The 27,166-nt window shown below is 55.1% G+C and overlaps 1 protein-coding gene across 1 annotated transcript; it reads right to left on the reverse strand.

Annotated features, from left to right (window-relative positions):
* Positions 1 to 11,631: 11,631 nt before the first annotated feature.
* Positions 11,632 to 27,166, reverse strand: RGS14 (regulator of G protein signaling 14). Its single transcript, XM_010346606.3, has 15 exons — positions 26,736 to 27,166; positions 18,863 to 18,884; positions 18,490 to 18,668; positions 18,057 to 18,149; positions 17,815 to 17,958; positions 17,283 to 17,426; positions 17,023 to 17,134; positions 16,580 to 16,689; positions 15,923 to 16,126; positions 13,511 to 13,587; positions 13,141 to 13,267; positions 12,986 to 13,067; positions 12,833 to 12,879; positions 12,639 to 12,753; positions 11,632 to 12,357 (listed from the first exon to the last, which is right to left on the reverse strand). Exons 1-15 carry the CDS (start codon positions 26,778 to 26,780, stop codon positions 12,155 to 12,157), a joined length of 1,704 nt encoding a protein of 567 aa, XP_010344908.1. The 5' UTR covers positions 26,781 to 27,166; the 3' UTR covers positions 11,632 to 12,154.

Genomic DNA, 27,166 nt, shown 5'->3' on the forward strand with positions numbered 1-27,166 from the left:
GACAGGACTCCCAGGGAGTGACCTAAACATCCCGTGGCCTTCAGAGGTTGCCGTGAGCTGAGATCGTGCCACTGCCCTCCAGCCTGGGTGACAGAGAGACTCCGTCTCAAAACAAAACAAAACAAAACAAAAACATCCTATGGCTTTGCCAAGCATCAGGGTGTCTGTGAGTCTGTGGGGATTGGCGTTGGGGGAGCTCAGAGGAGAGGGAGTGTGAGATGAAGCCCTAAGCCGGAGAGGCCACAGAATGTTGAATCGTGGCGGGTCTCTCATGCCCGACTCTGGGTCCACAACGTGCGTCTGAGTGAACGTGGAGCTGCTGGCCCGACTGAGAAGGGCCTGATCTGCCTTTTAGAATGGCCCATCTGGGGTGGAGCCAGGACACGTGGAAGGGAACCTGGAAGTGGAGAGGCCAATTAAGAGGCTGACGAAGTGGTCCAGGCGAGAGATGAGAAGGCCTGAACTAAGACGGGAATGGAGGGGCTGGGGAGAACAGGTGCGTCCCAGGGACACCTGGCCAGTAGAATTGGTGATGGGAGGGAGAGAAGGAAATCGATCGCATTCCGGTCTCTGGATGTTTGGCGAGGGCTGGGTTCATGCCCAGGTGGGAGGGTGTCTCTGAGTCAGGGAAATGCAATCATTTCTGAGTTCTTGTGTCAGAATCGCTGGGTCCTTGGGCTCGGAGGTGCTGTTAAGGTCACATCGAGTTTCTCCACCTCCGAGCAAGCTGACATCCGCACAGTGGGCCCAGAGACCCCGACCCACATGACCTGTTTCTCTTCCCCGCCCACGCGGCTCAGACCCTTGGCAGGAGCAGCTAAACCCGAGGTGCTCCTGGTGAACTGGGGGTGTTTCTCCTTTTTAATAAGGTTGTGCTTTTTGACGTTTTGGAATTTTGCCTTCCCTGCTGTCACGGAGCTCTGGGTTTAGTGGGGGAGGCAGTTATCGATCAAATCCATCATAAGAGATGTAGTTCCAAAATGCTGCGGATTTACACAGCCACCACTTCCAAAAATTTATTTTGGGGTACAGCCCCAGTGAAAGTGAGAAAATGCTGGATCTGATCAGAACTGCTATTGGGACTCATAAAAGCAGCAGAGAAGGCGGCTCCATTTCAGCCCTAAAGTGGCTCTTCCCAACCTCTCTGCCATTTCAGTGCCTCCCTGCCTACTGCCTGCCTCCTCCCTGGTCAGTGACGGAGTCTGTGTGTCCCCCTGAGTGGCGACTCCTACCTTGTCTGTGCACCTGGGCTCTGGCCATGGCCTCCCCAGACCTTTTCTGGGCTGAGAGCCTGCCTGGCTGGGGGTGTCTAGCGCTGTGAAAAGGTACCCAGCAGGAGGAGCTGTTTCGGAGGGAAAATGCCAAGCTCTGTCTGCTCAGGCTGTCTGAGCGGCCTCTGGCACGAGCAGTTGGCTCTGCAAGCCAGAAGCACACACAGTGCTCAGAGGATAGGCAATGTGCCCTCACAAGGAACTCCTTTTCCCATCTACCCCCTCAAGGGGCAGTAAACACTGACAGGCTTGCTTCAGGCCCCCTTGTTCCCGCACTGCCCAGGAGTCTCAGCTATTGGGGTGGAGGCGCCCTGGTCTGCCGAAGCACTCCCCACATTGATTGTCCCGGTGTCCTTGGCTGTTGTGGTGGGGGTATGCAGAGCTGAATTCAAGCGCTGGAAGAGGAGTCTTTTTTTTTTTTTTTTTTTTTTTTTTTTTGAGATGGAGTCTTGCCCTGTCACCCAGGCTGGAGTGCAGTGGCACAATCTCAACTCACTGCAATCTCCGCCTCCTGAGTTCTCACCCCGTACCTGGGTCTCCTTCTTCTTCCTGATCTTGATGAGCGGCACGTGGTCCATCCATCTGGGCCGGACACCAAGCAGGCCTCCTTGCTGTTTCTTTCCCCACTTCGTTTCCAACCCATTCCCCAATTCTCCCAACGTTATTGCTCCAGGAGCTCCCTGATCTTTTGCTGTCAGTCATCTTTGTGGCCACCTCCCCGGACTGAGCCTGTCATCTCCCCTGGGTCCTCATGGTGGTCTCCCAAGCACTCTGTCCCAATTTCTGCCCTGGCTGCCCCTGATCCATGCTCCAAAATAGCAGACAGCAATCTTTTCAAAATGCCAAGCTAGGCCTGGCGTCGTGGCTCATGCCCGTAATCCTAGCACTTTGGGAGGCTGAGGTGGGTGGATCACCTGAGGTCAGGAGTTCAAGACCAGCCTGGCCAGTATGGTGAAACCTCGTCTCTTCTAAAAATACAAAAAAAATTTAGCCAGACGTGGTGGCTCATGCCTGTAATCCCAGTTACTTGGGAGGCTGAGGCAGGAGAATCACTTGAACTCAGGAGGTGGAGGTTTCGATGAGCTGGGATTGTGCCACTGCTTCCAGCCTGGTGACAGAGCAAGACTCCATCTAAAAAAAAAAAAAAAACCAATTTCCCCAGAACAGCATAACTGCTGAAAGGAGGGAGAGAATGATCCCAAGAACAAGTGTACGCATCCAGGAACTGAGCAAGCCGTGGAGGCTGGCACGACCTACCATCTCTGCAATTCTTCTTCAGATCTGTGTGCTCCTTAAATGCACAGTTTGCTACATGTGGGATTTCCACAGGACCTAAAGTTTGAAGACAGTCAAGGGAAGAAAAACCAACATCCAGCTGGGAGTGGTGGCTTATGTCTGCAATCTCAACACTTTGGGAGGCCAAGGAGGCCAAGGTCAGGAGATCGAGACCATCCTGGCCAACCTGGTGAAACCCTGTCTCTACTAAAAATACAAAAATTAGCCGGGTGTGGTGGCACTCATCTGTAGTCCTAGCTACTTGGGAGGCTGAGCCCAGAGAATTGCTTGAACCTGGGAGGTGGAGGTTGCAGCGAGCCAAGATCATGCCACTGCACTCCAGCCTGGTGACAGAACAAGACTTCATCTGAAAAAAAAGAAAAAAAGGAAAAAAAAATCCAACATTCGGGACCTTTCTGGCCAAGCACAGTGGCTCACACCTGTAATCCTAGCACTTGAAGTCTGCAGTGGGAGGATCATTTGAGCCCAGGAGTTCAAGACCAGCCCGGGCAACATAGCAAGACCCTGCCTCTAAATAATTAAATAAATAAATAGCCAGGTGTGGCAGCATGTGTCTGTAGCTCGGAAGGCTGAGCTGAGAGAATTGCTTAAATTTGGGAAGTCAAGGCAACAGTGAGTTGTGATTGTGCCATTGCCCTCCAGCCTGAGTGACAGAGTGAGACCCTGTGTCAAAAAAAAAAAAAAAAGAAGAAGACAGGTGTGGTGGCTCATGCCTGTAATCCCAGCACTTTGGGAGGCAGAGACAGGAAGATCACAGGTCAGGAGTTCGAGACCAGTCTGGCCAACATGGCGAAACCCTGTCTCTACTAAAAATACAAAAATTAGCCAGGGATGGTGGTGCACACCTGTAATCCCAGCTACTGGGGAGACTGAGGCAGAAGAATCGCTTGAACTCAGGAGGCAGAGGTTGCAGTGACCGAAGATTGCATCACTGCACTCCAGCCTGGGCAAGAAGAGTGAAACTCTGTCAAAAAAAGAAGAGGGCCGGGCGCGGTGGCTCAAGCCTGTAATCCCAGCACTTTGGGAGGCTGAGGTGGGTGAATCACGAGGTGAAGAGATCGAGACCATCCTGGTCAACATAGTGAAACCCCGTCTCTATAAAAATACAAAAAATTAGCTGGGCATGGTGGCGCGTGCCTGTAATCCCAGCTACTCAGGAGGCTGAGGCAGGAGAATTGCCTGAACCCAGGAGGCGGAGGTTGCGGTGAGCCGAGATTGCGCCATTGCACTCCAGCCTGGGTAACAAGAGCGAAACTCCGTCTCAAAAAAAAAAGAAAAGAAAAGAAAGAGAGAGAGAGGAAGGAAGGAAGCATGGCGGGGAGGGAGGGAGGAAGGGAGAGAGGGAAGGAAGGAAGGAAAGAGAAAGAGAGACAGAGAAAGGGAGGGAGGGAGGGAGGAAGGAACCATTCTGTCCATGACCTGGATTTTTGTTTTGCAGGGGTGGGAAACTGACTAATGACCAGTGTAACCTCATAACTGGATTTCCCATCAGTGTAGTTTGAGAGCTCCTGCCTCTTCTCACAAGCAAGTTATTTATTCAACAAATATCTAAGCTCCATGATGAGTCAGGATGGTGCTGTATGTTGGGCGTATGGCAGAGAACATCTCATCCTGGCAGCCAGACCAGCACAACTGCCATGCACACAGTCACGAGTGCACACTGCACACATCAGGGGCTCATCTCCTCTGTATCTCTGGTCAAAAAAGTGGGTTCCCTTTGGGGAACAAAGCAATGCCTCTCCTGGCCCCCTTGACTTCGTCCTCTCTTGGAGAGCCTGGCCTTCAATCGGAGCTGCCCGGCCCTAAAACATTGTCTGTTCCAAGTTCTGTTTTCCAGATGGGGACCCAAGGCTAAAATAAATCCTATGGGCCTAGGGCACTGTTGGCTGACCTGAGAATGCCTCGTGCCTGTTTAGGGGATAAGCGCCCTGTGTATATTATTAATCTTGGTGGCCCAGGCACTGGTCACTCATTTACTGATAAGGCCAAAGTCTGTGGCCAAAAGAGCTGAGGCTGCTTTGGGCTTTTCTCAGAAGTCACCTCTTTCCCTGCAGCTTACTTCCTCATGTGGCTCCAGCCTACCACACTGGCCTCAGGATGAGGCCAGAGAGCAAGGCTGAGTGCGTGGTACCAAAGCGGGCCTGGGTCTGGTGTCCAGGTCTGGACACGCAGCTCTGAGGTCTGGCTTTAGACTTCATATCTTGGGCTCCGTATTCCAGGCCTGGAGCTTTCCTCCAGGTTCTGGGATCTTCTCCCCGCTGGGAGCTCCAGGCCCTGCTCTCTCAATTCTCAGGTTCAAGCTCTGAGTTCTGGGCTCTGGGTTCTGCGACCCAGTCCCCTGGCCCTAGTTTCTGGCTTCAGATGTCAGACTTGGGGCTCTGGTTCTAGATAGTGGGCTCCAGGTTCCGGGTTCCAGGCTCCGATTCCACATTCCAGACGGCAGGTTCTGCGTTCCAGGAAGTTCCACTTCCACACTCCAGGCTCCCGGTTGTGGTCTGGGGTTCCTTCAGCTGGTCAGCACTAGGTCAGGAACAGGGTGACCTCCCTGGCTAGTGGGGTGATCCCCACCTACCTTTCTTAGCCGGGACTTCACACTGGCAGCCAGCACACTAGGCCAGCCTCAGGGGTGATGCTGGTTCTGCGGCAGACCTCCTTTACTTTTTGCCCCTGGTCTAAACCCAAGCCAGTTCTCTGGAGACAAGTGCTAAGATGGTTACCGAGCACCCCTTGCCCAGATCCTGCAGTTTTCACAGTCCACATGGGCAATTCCTGTTCCCAGCTCTTCCTGGGCCCCGCCAGGACCATTGAGGATATGAATGACACCCCCTGGAGTTGTGCAGCCCCCTGTGCGCTGCATTTGATTCAATGTAATGAACCAAGAGTGTTCCCCACAACCTGGGCCTTTGTTTCCCCATGGAAGCTGACTTCCAGCATCTTCTACACCTCCTCAGGAGCCTGGGTCACCTGACTACCAGGCTAGACACCCTGTGGGGTGCGTCTTGTGATCACCCCCCTGGGGGTTGGGGCGGCTGCATCAGCACGTCCAGCAGGGGCTCCAGAAGAGCAGCCTGCGCCTTTTCCTGCCCCCTGGAATCCTGGCCCAGAATCCAGGATACTGTGCTCTGTGCTTGGCCTGTGCCCATCTTGTGCCATCCTATTCTCCAGCCCCAAGATTTGGTGAACGTGGGGGGAACCAGAGACAAGTAGCAGATTGTCTCTTGGGGACTTGGAGCCACATGGGCTTGGGTCCTCTGCACGTCCTCAAGAAAGTCATGCCTGCACTCTTAGCCAGTGCCCTCTGCTAAATGGAGTGTTGAAAGGATACAGAGAAGTCAACCAACAACAGTGTGTGGGCCAGGTGCAGTGGCTCATGCCTGTCATCCCAGCACTTTGGGAGGGCAAGGCAGGTGGATTACCGGAGGTCAGGAGTTCGAGATCAGCCTGGCCAACATGGTAAAACTGTCTCTACTAAAAATAGAAAAATTAGCCGGGCATGGTAAAAATTAGCAAGGCATGGTAAAAATTAGCCAGTGCGTAACCCCAGCTACTCAGGAGGCTGAGGTGGGAGAATCGCTTTAACCTGGGAGGCAGAAGTTGTGGTAAGAAAAGATTGCGTCATTGCACCCCAGCCTGTGTGACAGAGTGAGACTCCGTCTCAAAAAAAAAACCCAAAAAACAAAACTGGGTGTGCTGTCTCTTCCTCCATACTGTGAACTGGATGGACTGGCCCCTTTTGGCTTCCTACCTGGTAGGGTGGGGGGAGTGGCTCCACCATCTTTTTCAACCACCTACAAGTCAGCTTGGAGCAGTGGCTGTGAAACAGGCCCCTGGGCTCACCAGCTGGTGCCCCTCACCCTGCCCTGGGTCTGAAGGAGGAGGTCATGGATCTGAGCCTCTCTCCCCACAGATGGGGCCTGGCCAGACTGGGAGGTGAGGATTCTGGGAGCACAGAAACTGGGAGGAAGGAAGCAGGTCTCCCTCAGCCCAGGGCTGCCTCAGCGGGTATGTTGGGAAAAGAGTCTCAGAGGAAATCATGGCAGACGGGCACACTCTGCCGACTAAAATGAGCCAAGAGGGGTGGTGGGCTCCAGCCTCCAAAGGAAGGATTGAGCTCCACCAAAGAATGGTGGCCCAGGAGGGACAAAGAGGGGATCTTGGGAAGTCCTTTGTATTATTGTAATTATTAAAAATTGTATTCTTGGCCGGGTGCGGTGGCTCAAGCCTGTAATCCCAGCACTTTGGGAGGCCGAGGTGGGTGGATCACGAGGTCAAGAGATCGAGACCATCCTGGTCAACATGGTGAAACCCCGTCTCTACTAAAAATACAAAAAATTAGCTGGGCGTGGTGGCGCGTGCCTGTAATCCCAGCTACTCAGGAGGCTGAGGCAGGAGAATTGCCTGAACCCAGGAGGCGGAGGTTGCGGTGAGCCGAGATCACGCCATTGCACTCCAGCCTGGGTAACAAGAGCGAAACTCCGTCTCAAAAAATAAAAATAAAAATAAATAAATAAAAATTGTATTCTTAAAAAAAAAAAGTTAAAGCTAAGGTAAAAGTCTTTTTTGATCACTACCCCCCATCCTGGTCCCCTTCCTGTTTCCCTGCTAGTTTGGCATGTATCCTTCTAGAACATTCTGTCTCCTTTCCCTGCACTTATTAAGTGCCTGTGTGCTTGTGGTTTACATAAAGTTATCATGCCATGTGTATTGCTCTACTTTATTTCACAGAACAACAGCACATCTCGGAGGATTTTCCACATTAGAACATGCTGTACCCAATTTTTTTTTTTTTTTTTTTTTTTTTGAGACAGAGTCTCACTCTGTCACCAGGCACTAGGCTGGAGTGCAGTGGCACAATCCCGGCTCACTGCAACCTCCGCCTCCTGGGTTCAAGCAATTCTCTTGCCTCAGCCTCCCAAGTAGCTACAGGCGCACACCGCCGCCACACCTAGCTAGTTTTTTGTATTTTTAGTAGAGACGGGCTTTCACCATGTTGGCCAGGATGGTCTCGATCTCTTGACCTTGTGATCCGCCCACCTCGGCCTCCCAAAGTGCTGGGATTACAGGCTTGAGCCACCGCACCCGGCCCCTTGTACCCAATTCTTTATCTGCTGTGTGGTACTGCAGGGCATGGACACGCCACAGTGTGTTTTAATGCCCACCCCCAGCCACATAGAGTCGTTTGTCTTTGGGTCACAGATAACCCTGCAGGGAAAGGCCCCTTCGTGCCTGGGAGTGAGTGATTCTCTAGTGGCATCACTGGGGTCACACACAGTTTTTAATTTTTAGCAGAAACTCCCAAAGTGTCCCCTGGAGTAATCTGTATTCTCCTGGAAGAGGGCCCTGGCTCCCATCGGGGGGTTCTTTTTTTCCTTTTTTCTTTTTTGAGATGGAGTGTTGCTCTGTCAGCAGGCTGGAGTGCAGTGGCATGATCTCGGCTCACTGCAACCTCCGCCTCCCAGCCTCCCAGGTTCAAGTGATTCTCCTGCCTCAGCCTCCTGAGTAGCGGAAATTACAGGGACACACCACCATACCTGACTAACTTTTTGTATTTTTCTTTTTTTAGTAGAGGTGGGTGTTACTATGTTGGCCAGACCGGTCTTGAACCTCGTGATCTACCCGCCTCGGCCTCCCTAAGTGCTGGGATTACAGGCGTAAACCACTGTTCCCAGCCCCATCAGGAGTTTCTACAGCATCTAGGCCCCCTGGGGTGTATCCCCATCAGACAACCTGGGTGCTGGTGAAGCTCCTGTGACAACTCCTTGCAGGATCCTGGGCTAATCACTTCCCCTCTTGCAGCCTGAGTTCATCTTCACCAGGCTGTTTTGTTATGGAGGCAAAAAATGAGATAAAGGATGGAGCATATCTCACTTGGGGACCTCAGTAAATGTGAATTCCTGCAGGGCTGACCTCTGTACTTGCTCTTTTACCTGGCTCCTAACCCTTTACGATGGGACAATCCCACTGGTTCCTAACAGTAGCTGGCATCCCTACTGGGCCCACAGAAGTGCAGGGTTTGGTGAAAGGTGGGCTTGGCCTGTAGGATCTGTTAACTTTGGAGAGACAGCCCATCTCTCACCTCTTTATCCTGGAGAACATGGAAGTGTGTCTCCTCCTACAAGGAGAAAGTTCTGTGGCTGGTCAGAGAAGGGATATGGGTTTGTCTCCCTACCCCCACCCCTTGCCCCACACTGTGATTGTGCTATGCAGTCCTCTGTCAGGATCTTCAAGGCCCTGCTGCCACTGCCTGCTTTGCTAAGACTATGTGAAACTGTAGAGTCATTTTTCAGCCCACAGGCCGAGGGGACAGAGTGGTGATTAAGACGAACAATGTTGGCTGGGCATAGTGGCTCACACCTGTAATCCCAGCACTTTGGGAGGCCGAGGCAGGTGGATCACTTGAGGTCAGGAGTTCAAGACCATCCTGGCCAACATGATGAAACTTCGTCTCTACTAAAAATACAAAAATTAGCTGGGTGTGGTGGTGTGTGCCTGTGATCCCAGCTACTCGGAAGGCTGAGGCAGGAGAATCACTTGAACCCAGGATGCAGAGGTTGCAGTGAGCCGAGATTGCACCACTGCACTCCAGTTTGGGAGTGAGACTCCAACTCAAAAAAAAGAAAAGAAAAAGAAAGAAAGAAAGAAAAGAAAAGAAAAAGAAAAAATGATGGATAAGGTCCCTACTTTTGGGGCATGAATATCATCATATTGTCAGCACTTGAGTTTCATTGAGTAAACAAGATAATTATGCAGTGTGATAACTATTGCGAATTTAGAAAACTGTCTAGAATGATAGAGAACAGTCAGGGAGCCTTCCTCTGAAGTGTTTAATGAAGCAGGACTTTTGTGTTTGCAGGTCTCAAAAACCTCTCACAGTAACAAGCACACACATTAAAATGATTTATTGACATACACAAGGAGAAAATAAGGAGTGTTTCACTTCAGGTATGGCTGGATTTCGTCAGGAATCTTCTTAGAGATGGAATCTCACTCTGCTGCCAGGCTGGAGTGCAGTGGCATGATCTCGGCTCACTGCAACCTCCGCCTCCTGGGTTCAAGCGATTCTCCTGCCTCAGCCTCCAGAGTAGCTGGGACTACAGGTACACACCACCACGCCCAGGTAATTAATTTTATTTGTAATAGAGATGGGGTTTCACCATGTTGGCCAGGCTGGTCTCGATCTGTTGACCTTGTGATCGGCCTGCCTTGGCCTCCCAAAGTGTTGGGATTACAGGCATGAGCCACCCCACCCGGCTTCCTTCCTCCCTCCATTTTTTGAGACGGAGTCTAGCTCTTGTTGCCCAGGCTGGAGTGCAATGGTGCTATCTCAGCTCACCGCAACCTCCGCCTCCCAGATTCAAGCAATTCTCCTGCCTCACCCTCTGAGTAGCTGAGATTACAGGCATGCACCACCACGCCCGGCTGATTTTTTTTTTTTTTTTTTTTTTTTTTTTTTAGTAGAGATGGGGTTTCTCCATGTTGGTCGGGGTGGTCTCGAACCCCTGACCACAGGTGATACATCGGCCTTGGCCTCCCAAAGTGCTGGGATTACAGGCGTGAGTCACCATGCCCGGCCGCTTTCTTCCATCTCTTAGTCTTGCTCTCTAGTGTTGGCTGCATTCACATGCAGGTTCTCTCCCTAAGAGTCCTTTCTACGAACGGCAGGAGATGGTATAAAATGACCAGGACTGGGACTCTGGAACACCTGAGATCAGAGGACTATGTCTGGACCAAATTCTGGCCAGGGAAATGTACTATTCTGATTGGCTAGTGAATGGAGTGCTCTGATTGGCTAATGGAGCGGAATACTCTGATTGGCCAATGGAATGAAGTCTTCTGATTGGCTGGGCTTGCCAGGGATTCCCGGGTTAAGTCAGCAAAACAAAATGGGTCCAGGGGGCAGAGGCCTGAAGCCCCCATAGGAGGCCAGGGTGGGCTGGCAAACCCCACAGATCTCAACGAGGAGGAGAAGCCAGTTGACTGAGAGGGGGACGGGTAAGGGGAGTTCCTGGCAGAGGAGACGGCAAAGATTACAATGGGGAAGGCAGGGTGACCTGTTAGAGGCAGTCAGGAGACCCCCTCACCCCATCAGGTGCCTTCTCCTGGCCCCTGTGCCTTCCAGCTTCCCCTGCTGCACCACTGACCTCTCTGGGTTGGGACCAAGTCTGGCTTCTCTCCCCGCGGTCTAGGGCCCGCCTCTGAGGTCTTCCCTGTCTCCCCGTGTGAGGAGTTTCGGCTTCCAGCCAGACCATCCAGCGAAAGCGGGTAACAGCGAGAACCTGCCCCTGGTACAACCATCAGTGTCCCCCTCATAGGCCTTTGACGCACTCAAAAGATTTCCGAGTTACGTGTGCAGAGGCACACTCAGTCCTCAACAGAAGCAGAGAACAGTGACCAGAATGATGTACTCAGATCCACAGAGACCACGGAACAACCGCACCATGATGGAGAGGCACAGCTCCTCACAGGGTTCTTCGCCCCCACACTTCTCCCCACCCTTTCTCTCACCTCCTCTCCATGATAGGGTCTCACTCTGTTACCCAGACTGGAGTGCAGTGGCATGATCTCCGCTCACTGCAACCTCCGCCTCCCGTGCTCAAGCGATCCTCTTTCACCTACGTCAGTCTCCTCAGTAGCTGGGACCACAGGCATGCACCTGGACCACACCCACCACCACCACACCCAGCTAAAATTTTTTTTTTTTTTTTTTTTTTTTTTGTATTTTTGGTAGAGACAGTGTTTCAACATGTTGCCCCAGCTGGTCTCCAACTCCTGAGCTCAAGCGATCTGCCCCCCTTGGCTTCCCAAAGTGCTGGGATTACAGGCATGAGCCACCTCACCCAGCTCCCATATTCTTTAAAAAAAAAAAAAAAAAAAAAAAACCTCTAAGATGTTCACACACCACACTATATACTGTACAGTCAGGAACAGAGGTTCTGAAAACAGGAAGTCAGGAGGCACATCCTGAGGTCCCCAAGAGTTTCCTGGCACTAACCTTGGTGACAGAAGCAGTATGGTTTGAGGGTGGGGGAAGCCACAGGACAGTCTGGCACACAAGGAAGACAACTCATGGCAGAATAATAATAATTATTATAATAGTATCATACATCACGGACAAACCCAGCTGCCCCAAGCTTACTGCAAAATCCGTATGTACAATATAGTCTATGAGGGTGGAGTACAGGGCCGCCCACCTGCACCCTCAGGCCTAACTCATACCAGCTCCCTGAGGAGGGGCCAGCCCCTCCTCCTGCCCCTGTTGAAGCTTGGCACAGGCTGGGGAGGCTGGCACTGCCAACGCCACCCCTCTGTGTGGGGCAAGCCTGTACCAAGGGGCTAGACCTACCTCCCCCACTGTAGCCTGGCTGCAAGGGATGCGGGAGTGAGCCCGTTGAGGGACCAGGCGGTGGCAGTTGCAGGGTGTGTCTCATCTGAGTCCCCTGTCTACCCCTACCGGCTCTTCCTGCGGGCCTGCCCATGGCAGGAAGGGGCCAGGGACACTCATGGCACAGACAGGGCATGCAGAGCGGACCCATGGCATGCTCGGCCCGCCAGGTGCCATGCAGCTGTCCTGGACTGTTGAGCAGCTGTCAGAGGGCTGAGTGGGCAGTGGAGTTCAAGGATTCCCCGCTGGGCTGGGCTGCTGATTCAGTCTCTGGTGGGGTCTCCTGGGGACCAGGCCCTTGGGTAGGCAGTTGCAGAAATTCTGGAAGTACCAGGTCCTCTTTCCTCAGAAGGCCCCTCTGGTCGTGGGCCCCGCTGCTCTGCACCCGGTTCAGCAGCTCCACCAGGCCTAGAGGCAGCCACAGCATGAGGGTTCCCCCCAACAGACCTGCCTACATGCTAGCCTGCAACAGTTCCGCTGCCTTACTGTGGCCGCAGCCTCCGTGGCCCCAGCGCCAATGGCCTGAGGCCCCTTATTCCAGCCCCTTGCTCCTAAACCCCCATCCTTCCTGTTCCATGCCCAATGGCATGCAGCCTCCTGCCTTAGCTCAAGACTCTCTGATATCACCCTGAACGGTCCCCAACCCCCCTGCCCTAGTCCCTCTGATCCCCAGCTCATCCCTCATGTACCTTCGATGTCACAGGTCTGCCGCTTTCCAGTGGCACTACTGGGCGCCTTCACCAGAGAACTGGGGGACACTGAAGGGGGATGGGTGGCCTTGTCCTGGGTTCTAGGTGGGCAGCCCTGCGAGAATGTGGGGTCAGAGCCACAACTGGGAGGGGAGAAGCAGAGGGTGGAAGAGGGCGCCCCACCTTTCGCTCACCTGGCTGCGGCAAGGAGATTTGTCTCGGACTTTGGAGATCTTCACACCTGTGACAGAGATCAGCACAATTAGTGTTTGCCTCCTGCCTGGACCGCTTTCCTTCTGGGCCAGGGCCATTCCAAGAGATCAAGCTCCGAGGCCAATGTCCCCTACCTGGAAGAGTGTCCAAAACCAGTCTCTGGGCCGCCACCGAGCTCACTAGCTTCCCCATATCCAGAGGCTGCTTCTCGCCTGGCTGTGGGGAGAGGTCAGCAGCCCGCGGTACAGGCCGCCGCGGCCCCGCCCCGTCCCGCGGCCCCGCGGCTTACCCGGTGCAGCGTCACCTGCAGTGGGCTCAAACCATGCTTCTCCAGAATGGGCTGCAGCGCCTCCCGCAGCCGCTTGGTGGGCTTGGCTGAGATTCGTACCACGCGCTCCAGCGCCGCCAGCTCGAGCCTGCGCGGAACCCTCGGGCAGCACAGGGCCGGGGGGCAGGCCCCGAACCAAACCCGTCCCCGGACAAAGGCGAGGGGGCGGAGCTTGAACTGCAGAAGGTGGTACTGGCTTGTAGGGGGCGGGGCTTGCCCAGGAGGCGGGGCTAGCGCGAGAGGCGGGGTCTGGGGAGCCAGGCAGCCAGAACAGAGCCTGAAGGGAGGAGCGTCAGGACCTGGAACCCAGACTTGGGGACAGGACACTCACTCGAAGGTGATCCTGTTTTCTAGACGCACTTCCTGATCCGCCAGCACGGTGCAGTCCTGATCCAGGACCAGGGCCTTCTGTGGATGCCAGGCAGGGTCTAAGAGTCCCTTCCCCCACCCCGAGCCATCCCTGTGGGTCTGAGAGAACAATTCCCTGTCCTCCCATGGCCACCACTGGGGCTTCTTAGAGAGAGGGAAGGAGGGTAGAAGAGCTGTAGGGAAGCAAATGGGTTAAGGTACCAAGCTGGAGTCCGAGCCTGGGAAAGCCAAGGCCAGAGAGGAAAGTGGCAAGAATGCTGGACATTCTTGGGAAAGGACAGAAATTATGAGAAAGGTAGCCGCTGGCATAAAATGATCAGGGGCAGACTTAGGTCCCGGATCCCTGGCCTACTCTTTCTGTACCAGACAGCCTCTGCCTCCAGGACAGCTGCCCCGTGTCCCTCAGGTGTGTGAAACCCAATCAGACCAGCTGGACACATTTCCTCCCTCACCGCCAACTTTTGGTCAGCCACCCTGGCCTGGTCCCCTTTTTGACATTTGTCCACTTCTCTCCATTCCCCACTACCAAGGATACTTCTTGTTTCCTCATTCAAAAAGGGCCCACCCCCAAAACTGCTGTGAAACCAGAGGATGTGAAGCATCTGGCACAGTGCCTGGCACACAGTAGTACATAAACAGTAATTCTCTTGATAACCGCCCTCAGAGACCCCACTGCCTGCTCCAGCCTGATGTGGCGGTTGGGGGCAGCCGCTCCCAGACAGTAGGCCTATGCTGTGCTGCAGGAGCAGGTGGAGTGTGGGTGGGGAAGTTATATTTAGCACATATGAAAGCCCATCCGGGCTGCTGGCAGCCACCCTGGAGGCCTGAGAATAGTGGGCAGAATGCCTCCCACTACTGCCCTTGCACCCTCGCACTCTAGGCTCTGAACATGTCCTGCAAGTACCCACCTGTAGGCCTTTGCTGAAGCTGTTGCCTCTGCCTGGGATATCCTCCCCCACAGCTCTGCCAGACAAACTCCTCCCCGTCCACATCAACTGCTGCTTCTTCCATGAAGCCTTCCAGACACCAGCCAGAAATGCCTACCTTCTCCCAAGAGACCCTCTCTGGATTTTTTACTCTTCCTTCTCCCTGCCTGGCTCACCTCCAGCCTGTGGACCAGGAGGACAGTTTCTCTCCCCCACAAATCTGGCAGGGCCTTAGGACTTGTCTACTGGAAGGCAGTAATCCTCCTTGAGATTCCCCTTACTGGGTGGTTTTCTTTAAAGCCAGTTTTCCTCTAGCTCTTCTCCTCTTTTTTTTTTTTTTTTTTTTTTTTTTGAGACAGAGTCTTGCTCTGTTACCCAGGCTGGAATGGCATGATCTCGGCTCACCGCTGCAACCTCTGCCTCCTGGGTTCAAGCAATTCTCTGCCTGGCTAATTTTTTTTCTTTTTCTTTTTCTTTTTTTTTTTTTGAGATGGAGTTTCACTCTTGTTACCCAGGCTGGAGTGCAGTGGCACGATCTCAGCTCACCACAACCTCCGCCTCCTGGGTTCAGGCAATTCTCCTGCCTCAGCCTCCTGAGTAGCTGGGATTACAGGCACGCGCCACTACATGGGCTAATTTTTATATTTTTAGTAGAGACGGGGTTTCACCATGTTGACCAGGATGGTCTCGATCTCTTGACGTCGTGATCCACCCGCCTCGGACTCCCAAAGTGCTGGGATTACAGGCTTGAGCCACCACGCTAATTAGCCACCACCACCTGGCTAATTTTTGTATTTTTAGTAGAGACAGGGTTTTACCATCTTGGCCAGGCTGGTCTTGAACTGCTGACCTCGTGATTCACCCACCTTGGCCTCCCAAAGTGCTGGGATTACAGGTGTAAGCCACAGAGCTGGGCCCCCTCTAGCTCTTCTTTAAAGTGTAAGCTAACTTGCATTTAAAGAAAAAAGTTCATTGGTTAAGTGCCATTGGGCGCCCCTAGAGGCTAAGGAGGTGAGGCACCCCACAGATGGCCATTTCCAGGATGAGTCTGTGAGGATGCAGTCTGGACTCTGGGAATGATGGGGGCAAACCTCAGCTCCAACAGTGGTTCTCCCCAGTTTTACCCACCTGAGATCACCAAAGTAGGATGATGGATAAAGCTGGAAACCTGGAAGGGTATTAGGTAGGAGGTGGGTAGATGTCTGAGTGAGTGAGAGTTGGTGCTGAGGTTGCTTTGGAGTTGGGTGTGGGTATAGGAGTGGGATTGCACTGGAGGCTGGAATTAGGAAGAGAGTGATGATAGAAAATTGAGTTGAAATTAGGGTCAGTCCAGGGGATTTGAAATGGAATTGAAGTTGGAGCTATGACTGAGCAGAGACAGAAATGGAGTTGGGGTCAGGATCAGGATCAGGAAGGAGGTTAGAGTTAGGGCCAGGCTGGGCTCTCACCTGTTCATTGCCCACCAAGTAGACCTTGATGTCAGGTAGAGAGAGGCCTCGTTTCTCACAGATCCCTGCCAGCATGTCTCGGATGGTGAGGCCGGGTCTGGCCAGGGCTAAGGAGGCTGTGCCATCGGGCAGGTACACACAGCAGTACTTCCCTGGTCGGCTGTCACTCTCACCATCAGTGCTTCCAAGGCTCTTCCGGTGGCTCTGATTCAGGGCAGGAACGGGGGAGGTTATGTGTACACATGCAAGGACATGCAGACAGGTACACAGAGACAGGTAAGCTCGCTGGGGCTCAAGCATGCACATGCACTCCCAAGGCAGGCAAAGATACGTCCTCCTGCAGGAACACATGTATGCACAACTAGGCCTATGGACACCTAGAGACAGGTCCACCTGCTGATTCCCACATGCATGCTGTGTACACATCCCTGGGCACTGCACATGTGCACACATCCGATGACTGAGAATGTGTCCCTATGACATATATGGGAACCGATATAGTGAGGACAGGAGAAAAGAGGCTAAAGGGTTGGCCATGCAGAGCAAGCTGGGCGACACAGTGAGGACAGCAACTTGGAACGAGGGCCGCCACGTAAACGGGCCTGAGTAGTAGCCCTAGCCCATAGTGCATCTTGTCTTCCCCAACAGTCGGCTCACCTCAGATTTGCTGCTGACGAAGGCTAGGAAGCCAAGGTCCAGGCTGGCGGAGGAGTTGAGGGAACCCTGAGACTCTCGGCGCAAGGCGGCGTTTGCCGGCCCGCCCAGCTCTAGGGAAGAGGGAGCGATGAACTCGAACAGCCCCCCTTGCCCTCACCCATCCTCTTGTGGAAGCCTCTCCCCAACTGGTGGGCCTTGTTTGGAGCCATCCGCAGGGGCCCAGGTGTAAATGCCTGGGAGCGTCACCACCGTTGGAGATTTCTAAACGTCTGTGGTCTAGCCCAGGACCCGAACCACCCGGGGGAGTGTGGTGGTCACTGGGACCTGCGTTCCGATTTTCATAGACTTACAAACTGAGGGCCACGAAGGAGAAAGGGGGCACTCCCCAGACTTGGCCGTACTCCCGCCTTCCCCCCATCTCTGTTGCTCACTCCTGCCCTCACCCCTGCGGAAGGACTTGCGGAGTGGGCGGCCCCCAGGACCCTCAACAGGCGGCAGCTGCCCCAACTCTTCCACGCCCAGCGGCAGCGACTTCCCGGGCTTCAGCTTCGGCTTCTGTAGGTACAAGGAAGGCGCTGGCACTGGGCTGGACCCCAGCCCGCATGCAGACAGTGGGCACACACCCGCAGATCTGCACCCGGGGACGTCCCCTCTTGCACGCGGTCCGCAGGGTCCCCTGCCCCGGCGGGTCCCTCGTCCGCACCTTCCTCGTGGCGTCCGGGCTGCCGAGGCGCAAGGAGCCGGGTTCCCGCAGCGGGCGCCCCTCGGCCTCGGCTAGCAGGCACTCACGGTACAGCGGGGACTTGACGAAGCGCGCATAGCTGTCGAATTTCATCAAGTTGAAGATCTACGGGGCGAGCGCGGGGCAGGTGAGCAGGGGCTGGGGCTGGGGCAGGGGCGCTGGGCCGCCGGGATCCAGGCCCGGTCCTCGGGGCTGGCCCCGCCCCCAACCTAGGGCCGGATTTCCAAACCTCGCCCCCACCTCAGTCCCTCCATCCGCCCCCAGGGTCCAGGCCCTGCCCCGAGCTCAGCTAGGCTCCGCCTCTAGCCGGCCTTCACCGTTGCGTCTGTTACCGCCCTCTGAGTTCGGCCAGTCCTGCCCCGGCTTTGGCTCTGTCTCCGCCTCCAAATTTGCCCCCTCCCCTTTGTAGTTTAGGCTCCGCCCAAGGATCGTATCCCACCCACCCCGCCCCTTTTGTATCGTTTTCAAGGCCAATCCACCCGGGACCGCTCACTTGAAGCTGCTGTGCTCGAAACATATCCGGCCGGGGCTCGGCCAGCACCTCCTCGCCAAGCCAGGCCTGCCGGTCAATGTTGACTGGGCTCAGCGCCTGGCTGGACAGAAACTCCTGGTAGATGTTGCGGGCCTCCTGAGCTAGCTGAGGGAGGAGGGACAGGAGGAGTTGTTCACGGAGCATGGCCCAGGCCATGTGTTTCCCTCTCCCAAGCCCTCGGCGCCAGCGCCTCCTTTCCCCACCTGCTGGGTATCGCTGGCCGGAATCTGTTGGAAGCGCTCGCAGGCCTTCCAGAAAGTCACGTTTTCGGCACTGAACTCCTTCTTCAGGAACTCCTGGGAGAGGAAGGATGGGGAGGCGGGCAGAAACTCTAGACACAGAGACCAAACTGGGGAATGTGATTAAAGAGATTGGGACAGAGACAGGGCCAAGAGACCAAGCCAGATAGGACCAGACAGACAGATGGAGCCAGATCTGGAGGCAGGGAGAGAAAATGAGAGGCAGAGACAAGGACAAGGAGAAGGAAAAGTTCCCAGCTGGGAGAAGAGGAAGAGGGTGCTGCAGGAAGGCTAGATGAGGGAGCTGACAGAGGACCCCACTCCGGCCAGCCTGAAGCTCCGCCCACACCCTGCCCTCTCCCATGTGCCTCCTTCCCGTTCCCCACCCCAGGCTTACAGTGAAGTAAGCCAGGCCCAGTGGGTCCTGCAGCAGCCGCTCGAAGGACACGGCCCAGCTGGCCACAGGCTGCTCCTCAGTGGGGAAGGGGCTGCTGGGGCCACTGGGGAGGCTGTGGATGCTGAGGGAGCTGCCGCGGCCCTCGCCCTGGCCCTGGGGCCCCGTCGTGCTGCTCAGCTCTGCAGGGGGATGGACAAGTAGGGTGAGCCTTGCTGCCTTCCCCAACCCCTTGCCCAACCAACCCTCCCCCAGGCATCCACTCTGCAGGCATGTTCCCCGGAAAGATAGCAGGTGGCAGGGGCGTCCCCACCCATCTCCACCTCCCTCCTCCCTCCCACTCAGCCAGGCCTCCTCCACACATTCTGTCACTTACCTCCATCTGACACAGCCAGAACCTATAAGAGACCCGACAGAGAAAGTCAGACAAGCCCAGTGAGGATTCCCAGGGGACAGTTCTGGGCCCAACTGCCAGGAGCTAGAACTGTATTCTCCTCCACCTGGCATCCCCAGCCAGGTTCTGCTTGGTCAGAGTTTTGCCCAGGCTGCCCCCAGCTCCCTTTCTATCCTGGGCCAACCACTATGTCCTGGGACTTATGCCAGGTACCTTCCAGCTGCCCCTGGTTCCCTCCTCCCCCAGCCCCTGCTGGGTGAGCCAGGTGTGCATAGCATGGTGGGTAGGAACAGACTTTAGTCTCTGCCACTTACTAGCTGTGTAACTTTGAGCAAGTTAGTTAACTTGTTTGCCTCCATCTATAATCTGTAAATAGGGGAGAATGCCTGTTTACAGATGGAGGCAAACAACGGGCTGATGTGAAGATCAAGTCAGTTTAATATATTCCCACAATCGATCAGGTGTGGTGGCTCACACCTGTAATTCCAGCACTTTGGGAGGCTAAGGTGGGTGGAGCACCTGAGGTCAGGAGTTTGAGACCAGCCTGGCCAACATAGTGAAACCCAGTCTCTACTGAAAATACAAAAAAATGAGCAGGGCATGGTGGTAGGCGCCTGTAATCCCAGCTACTGGGGAGGCTGCGGCAGGAGAATCGGTTGAACCCAGGAGGCAGAGGTTGCAGTGAGCCAAGACTGTGCCATTGTCCTGCAGCCTGGGCAACAAGAGCAAAACTCTGTCTGAAAAAAATAAAAATGAAAATGTATCCACAGCATCTAGAACAGGGGGCAGCATGTGATATGGGCTGTATCAACAGGTGCTGTCTTTGAGGAAGGAGAGGTGTCTCTGCAGCCAGTGATCTCCTTAATGCAAGTGTTTTCTGTTGGGCCCAGGGTCTCCTACAGGTCCCATCACACCCTGGGAGGGCACAGGATTCTGTTCTACAGTATAGAGCAGTGGTTCTCAAACTTCAGTGCAGAGTGGGAGGACCCCACCTCTGAAGATTCAGGTTCAGTAGGTCCGAGATGGGGCCTGAGGCTGTCCATTTCTACCAAGATCCCAGGTGATGCTGATGCTGCTGGTTCAGGGGCTACTCTGTGGCATCCTTGCCCCCAACGCACAACTCTGGTTTCTCTGGGAATCCCAATCATTAGCGAAACAGAAAAACTTTCCTCTCAAAATGACTCTTGCGGTGGTTTCTCTTATTTCTCTTTTTGCCTTCCTAGCAGCTCCTCCAGCTTCCCCACCATCTCCCACTCATGCAATGTGGCGTCAACCCCTCCCTAGCTCTGTCCTGGGCACTTTGTCCCATCCACAGATCCGAACCTCCAGACACAGATAACCAACTTCCTGGTAACATCTTCCCCCAAATATCCCACAAGTCCTCACACTCCCAAATGGAAGTCCCAAATGGAAGCTCCCTCTGCCTCCACCAAAATAGAGTATCGAAACCAGCTTTCCTGCCCCCATCTTCCTTCCCATCACCTGGGCTTCCAACATCAGGGCTTGAGTCATCTCAATTCCTGCTTCCCCCTCACCTCCTACATTTTCACCATGCCCTGACACAGGAGTTCCTACCACCAGCCCCTTCTTTCCATCCCAACTGGAAACAGGCCTGCAAACATCTCCACCCCTGGAAAGCCCCCCACCCCCACCCTCCTGAATGGAATCTCCCTCTCTCTTCCCTACTCCCACCCTGAGAGTATTCAGGTCACAGGGCAGCCATCGGTGGACCAGATCTGGTCTGCAGATATGTGGGGTAGTACTATCGTCTTGGCCCTCACAGTTTGAGGGTGTGTGTGTGTGTGTGTGTGTGTGCTTAATTTAAAAGTGTTTCCATATCTAAAAAGCAAGAGAATTTAAATTCCACTTGCTCCTTAAGACTGTGATGCTCCAGCTTCTTCCTAGCAGGACAAATCTTGTTTGGCACTGAGCAGCCACCACTTTCCCCCAAAGGGCTTAAACTCTCCTCAGAGGCCTCTGGGGCCCTTTTAATGCATTTATGTTACTTGTGGCGGCAGTGGGAGGCAGGCTCAAATTTGGGAGGTCGAACTTGTGCTGTGTGACTTTAGACAAGGTACTTAATCTCTCTGGGCCTCAGTTTTTTTCTCTCTAAAAATGGAGCAAATAATGAATGGTCCTGACTCGAAGGATTGCTGCGATTATAAATGAGTTAAATACCTATAAAGAACTCAGAACCCTGTCTGGCGTGTAGTAAATGTTCAAGGAACGTTACCATTAATGTTCTTGTGTCAGTATTGGTTCCTGACCCTGCTAGGCATTCGAATTTGTCACTCCCCCTATAGAAGGAAAGAGCACAGGTGTAGGGGGGTCTCTCAGACCCGGATTCCAAACCCAGTCTGACTTTTTCTAGTTTTACAACTTCGGGCTCCTCCCTGAGCTTCGCTTCCCATCTGGAGCCGGGGGACGAGAAGTTGCTGCGGAGGGCAGTGAGTTCTTGCAGCGCGCGCTGGGCGGGGCGCCGGACCCAACACACCCCACCCCCGGCTCAGGCCCCGCCCAGGCCCTGCCCCCGCCCCGCTCTCCCTGCTCTGCCCTCCCCGCAGAGTCAAATCCCCCAACAAAAGTCGGGGCTTCCCACGACTACAGGAGAAAGTCCCCACTCCGAGGGCGGCAGAGGGCTGCGAGGAGGGACGGGGCGAAGCCTTTCCCCGCGCGCCCTCAAGGTTTCTCCGCAGGCTGCACCTCTCTGCCCGCGCCCGGGCTCCTCCTCCCCCGGCTGCCCGGCCAACGTGTTCCCAGCCTCGGAGACTCAGTCACCGCCCTCCCCCAGATCCCCGAGAATCGCCCGGACTCGCCCCCCTCCGCCGGGCTGCCTGGCCTGGCCGTCCTCGCGCGCACCTGGGGCCTGTGTCCTGCCCTCCAACCCGAGTCAGGGGTGATGGGCGCTGGAGCTGGCTCCAGCCCGCACTCCAACTTTGGCTCTCACAGGCTTATTTTCCATTCTGCTTAACTAAATGTAGTTAAGCGGGGCTGGTTCCCAGGTCGCCCCGCCCCCGCCAGGACCCACCCCTCCCCGCGGAGCCACCCCGGGCCCTTTCCCTGCCCCCGGAGTCACGTTGCGGTTGCCAGGTTACGGCTAAAACTCTACCTGGGCCTGACTAATGAACCCCTTCAGCCTCACCCATTTCCCTCCCCCTCAACTGCACCCTACACTTCACCGAACGTTTCTATTTTCCCCACACCCCTACACACCCCTGCTTCCGGCTTTGCCGTTGCCTCTGCCTGGTATCGCCTCCTGCTGTCCTTATGGAATTGATCCCTGATCTCTGCCCATTGACATTGGTCATCTCTAAACACCAGGCTCCTTGAATGCCCCTTCCCACCACGTGCTAACCACCCGTGTCCCAGCCTCTCTCCCCTGCCCGTCTGGTGGCCCCTGGAGCGCTGGCCTGGTTGGTGGAGGGGGCTGGATCTGAACTCCCTCCTCAAGAAGCATCCTCCTTGCCCTAGTGCTCCCAAGCAGCCATCAAGGCGCTGGCCTTGGCACCCCTTCACTATAGACTCTCAGCCCTTGAATGCCACCTGTAGCTCTCCATCTCTAGCCTCTCTTGCCCTGACAGTTGTTAATAGCATAACTGGAGCTGAAATTGAGTAGGGGCAGAAATCTGGAGATGGGTGGGAGTGTGGGTGGAGTCCAATTCCAGCTCTGCTATTTGGGAACAAGTAACTTCTCTGAGTCTCAGTTTCCCTCAGGCTGGCAAGGGGCTTAGCCCTCCCAATCTCTTGAGGCCGCTGTTAAGGTTGAATGAGGCCCCAGGAGTGAAAGCGCTGGGCATGCCACAATCAGAGCAACACCTACGGCAGAGTGAGGCTCAGAGGTGCAGTGCCCTGCAGTGCCCGGGGAAGCTGTACTAAGCAGGGCTGGCCTCCCCCACTTCAGCTTGCTTGAGAAGTGGTAAGTGAATGGGAAAGGGGAAGAAAGCGCAAGGAAGGGTGTGGTGGCCAGTGACACAGCGACGCACGCTTGGACCTGGGCCAGCCATTTTTTTTTTTCTTAGGAATTTGGTCCTGGAGGAGCTGCTGGCACCCGAAAATACTAAGGTGAGAGGAAGGCCCCAATTTCCTGAGCTTTGGCTGTGTGGCAGGCATCCTCCCGAAGCACACACCACGTCCTCACTCCATCTTTACATCTTTATCCTGTGTGGCAGGTGTTGTTACCCCTGTTTCACAGATGAGGAAACTGAGGCCCAAAGAAGTCATGCAGCTGAGATGTGGCAGAGCTGAGATTAGAACTCAAGTTTGCCTGACTGTGGAGCCTGAGGCCTCCCCACCTTCCACCCAAGCTGCCTCCCTTTGGGGACCAGGGAAACTTGGAGGCCCAGTGCCTCAGCCCTTGGGGCACAGGGGGGCAAGTCTAATCTGGCATGACCGGCCCAGGGGCTCCTCTTGAACTGTGGCCACTAGAGGGATCGGACCTTGAAGGGGGGCCAATTTACTGAGCACCTTCTATGCTGGGCACCCTCTACCAGCCTCTGATTTCATCCTAGCTTAAGGAAACTGGGGCTGCAAGACCCTGTCTGGGGATGCCCACACAGAACCTGGGTGTCTGGTCCCTTCAACTTGAACCAGTCTGTGGAGATGACCCCTGGCCTCACCCCTGAATAAGGCCACCCTGAACTCGAGTGCTCAGCCCTGAACTGGACGCCAGGGACAAAGAGAGAGGTGCATGGGATTTTGCCTTGCGGGTCTTCCTGCCAGGAGGCGAAGACTAAGGAGGCCGTCCGATAGGACAGGCTGAGTGAACTGCCTTCTCCAGGCTTAACTCTCAGCCTCTCCTAGGCCCCATACCTGTGTTTGCCCACAGCCAGGCCTGTGCCGGGCCCTCCCTCCTCCAGCTCAGAGACCCTCTAGGGACCATCTCCTACAGCATGGTGCATGAAGTTAGTGGAGATGTTAGTTCCCTCAAGCTGTTTCTACTCTTGACTTGCAGCTCTTGCCTAACCCTGATCCCTTTCCCTTCCCTTTCCCTTCCCTTTCCCTTCCCTTCCTTTCTTTTTTGAGACGGAGTCTTGGCTGGAGTGCCGTGGCATGATCTCGGCTCACAGCAACCTCTGCCTCCCAGGCTAACCGATTCTCCTGCCTCAGCCTGCTGAGTAGCTGGGACTACAGGTGCACCACCACACCCAACTAATTTCTTGTATTTTTAGCAGAGATGGCATTTCATTGTGTTGGCCAGGATGATCTTGATCTCTTGACCTCGTGATCCAGCCACCTTGGCCTCCTAAGGTGTTGGGATTACAGGCGTGAGCGTTGGCTCTTGACCCACCTGCCTGCCTGCGGTCCCTCCTTCCTTCCTTCCTTTCTGCCCTCCTTCTTTCTCTCCTCCCTCCCTCCCTCTCTCTTTCTCTTTCTTTCCTTTTTTTTTTTTTCTTTCAGCAGGATGTTGCTCTTTCACTCAGACTGGAGTATAGTGGTGTGATCACAGCTCACTACAGCTTTGACCTCCTGGGCTCAAACGATCCTCCCACCTGTTTCTCCAGTAGCTAAGACTGCAGGTGCACACCACCATGCCCAGCTAATGAAAAGAAGATGGGTTCTCACTGTGTTGCCCAGGCTAGTCTCAAACTCCTGGGCTCAAGTGATCCTCCTGCATTGGCCTTCCAAAGTGCTGGGATTCCAGGCTTGAGCCGCCACCTGGTATTTTCACCTGTGTCTTTTGTGCCTTGCCAGACTAGGGGGCAGGGGCTAGAGCTGATGGGCCTGAGTCGGGAGTGCCGAGGATAGGGTGGCAGCACCAAGCTGGCAGTAAGAAGGGGTGGTTGAATGAATGAGTGAATAAGTACATGAATAAATAAAGTGGCAGAGAGGCTGTGTGAAGACATTCCTAGGAGGGGGGCTGGGAGATGTCTTCAAGTGACAGGTTTCCTTGCAACTGCCTGACAAGCTGAGTGGCAGAGAGGCGAGGCTGACAACTGAAGCTACCACAACAGGGAATGATGGTGGGGGTGGAGCGAGAGAGGGAGGGGAGGACCAGGGCCAAGCAGTCCCGGGGTTCAGATGCTGACCGCTCTACCCTCCAGCTACCCTCAGCACAGCATTCACTCCTCTGAGCCTCCCTCTGGAGGTAACTCATGGAGGCACCAGAGACACATCTGTCCGCCAGGCGCCCCTTCATCCACATCCCTTCATCAGACACCAGTGCCTGTCTAGCTCTTCCTGCCCCAGCTGTGCAGAGCCTCGGGCAGCAGGCAGTGGCCAGCAGGCAGCCAATCTGTGACCCTTGGGATTCTAAGAGGTGGCACGGAGAGTTCAGAACAGGCCCAGGAAGGGCGAAGATAAACCCGTGTGTGACAGTTTTGAGAGGAGCCAGGGCGTCTGTGGGCTTGATGGAACTGGGGGCAGGCCTTGGGGGCACCCTCCCTGCTCTGGGTGACTTTTGGGTAGGGAAGTCACAGGCTGATACAGAAGAGGCAGGGGCTGGGTCTGTCTCTGGGCCCTCTCTGTTGGCCTGCAGTTCTGGCCACTGTCCCAGAAGCATCAATCCACCCCTCCCGGGGTGGGCCTGGTGTTAGCCTCCTTGGCTTCCTGGCCCGGACATCTAGGGAAGGACGAGCCAAGTGTCATGCCTGTGGTGTGGGAAGGCAAGGGAGGTGGATTTTCTTTTTGCACTTTCCCGGTAGGGTCAGTGCTGGAGAGTGAGATGCGGGGGCTTGGCTGGCTTTGAAGAACGGTCTCTCTCCCAGCTGGCCAGCCTGGGGCTGGGCAGGAAAGAGATGCTGGAAGAAGGGGTAGAGGCCCGTCTTGGGAACTAAGGGGCAGGAGTGGTGATGGGGGTTGTTCAGCTTCTTGGCGAGGCAGGACACCTTTAAAGAGGGGCTGAAACTGTAGGGGACATCAGGCTTACGACTACACAGAACCCACAATGAGTCAAAGGTCTCATATGCATTATTTCAGTCAGTCATCTCAGCCTTGAAATTCATTCCAATCACTTCACTTTACTGATGAGAAAACAGAGTTGGTGAGGCCCCCTGTGTCCAGTAAGAAAGAACAGAACCAGGACTAGAACCCAGGTCTCTCTGGAGGCACTAGCTTTGGGCTCATGATACTAGGCTGGGGCCCAGTGGTGGGCCAGGACTCTGGCCTTCCTGAGGTTGTTAAGAGGGGCTCTTGCAAGTGAGGGGGGCACCCCAGGGAGAGAAGGGAAGCCCAGCACAGCTTGACCCATCTGATGAATGAATGAGAAGAGCCAGACCCTCTGAGGGCAGCTCTGATCTGGAGCTAGGAAGAGGGTTAAGTGGTTGGGCAGCTGCAGCCAGGGGCATCCTAGTGCTCAGCCCTTCTTGGAAGCTCAGGAATAGAACTTGGTCTGACCCTGCTGCCCCATCCTCAGGCTGCCCAAACAATGCTAGTTCTGGCAGGAAGCCTCCAGAGCAGCTCTGGCTGGAGGGCACTGACCGAGCAAGAGCTGTCACTAACCTGACCTTGGGCACCTGGGGCAGGGGGTGAGAGGCGAGGACTCGGGCTGAGTGGGATGTAGGGGCTTGAGCCACTGTGGGGGGTAGGCAGGAGGCAAGGAGCACGTCGGGTCTCCCTGTGACCCTGGGATGCAGTCCCAGATGCAGCAGGTGAAGGAGCAGTCAGGCTGGACCAGAAGCCTGTGTCCACTCTGCTCTGGCCTCATCACCAGGGTTGTACCATGCTCCCAGTTGGACCATCCGGAAGGGTGTTGGGGTGAGCGCACCAGGTCCCACCACCTGCTGCTGTCTGTACCCAACTTCTCCCACCTGCTGGCAGCCCGTGGGCTCTTGCCTGGCCCTGCCGGGCGTGCCTCCTGGGCTCCACCCTGGGTGTGCCCACCCCCTCCTCGTGGCCCTGGCCCGGAGCCCACACTCACCATGCGCCCGTTGGGGACGCCCAGGTGCTTGGGCTTCCCTGGCATGCCGCTGCTGATCACGGGTCCCTGCTGCAGGGGCTGCCCACCATGGGGACTGTGGGCAGCGCCGGCCAGAGCTTGCACGGTGGTGGGCAGGCAGCGGAGAGAGCCCGGCTCGGCTCCTGCGGGCCCTTACATCCTGAAACACCAGCTCACTACCTCTTTTCTCTGCCACAGGAAGTGTTTCTATAGAAACCAAACCACAGAAAGAAGCAAGGTCTAAGAGAGCGAACGCCTCTTCCTACACACACACACACACACATACACACACACACACGCACACACACGTTCACACATGCACACACGCCACCAACACACTCTTGGCATCATCTCGCACAGGCACCAACACAAGGCAGAGGCCTCCGTGTGCCCAGCAAGGAGCCCAGCCTGTC

This window comes from Saimiri boliviensis, chromosome 20, assembly GCF_048565385.1.
Source record: "Saimiri boliviensis isolate mSaiBol1 chromosome 20, mSaiBol1.pri, whole genome shotgun sequence".
Lineage (NCBI taxonomy): Eukaryota > Metazoa > Chordata > Mammalia > Primates > Cebidae > Saimiri > Saimiri boliviensis.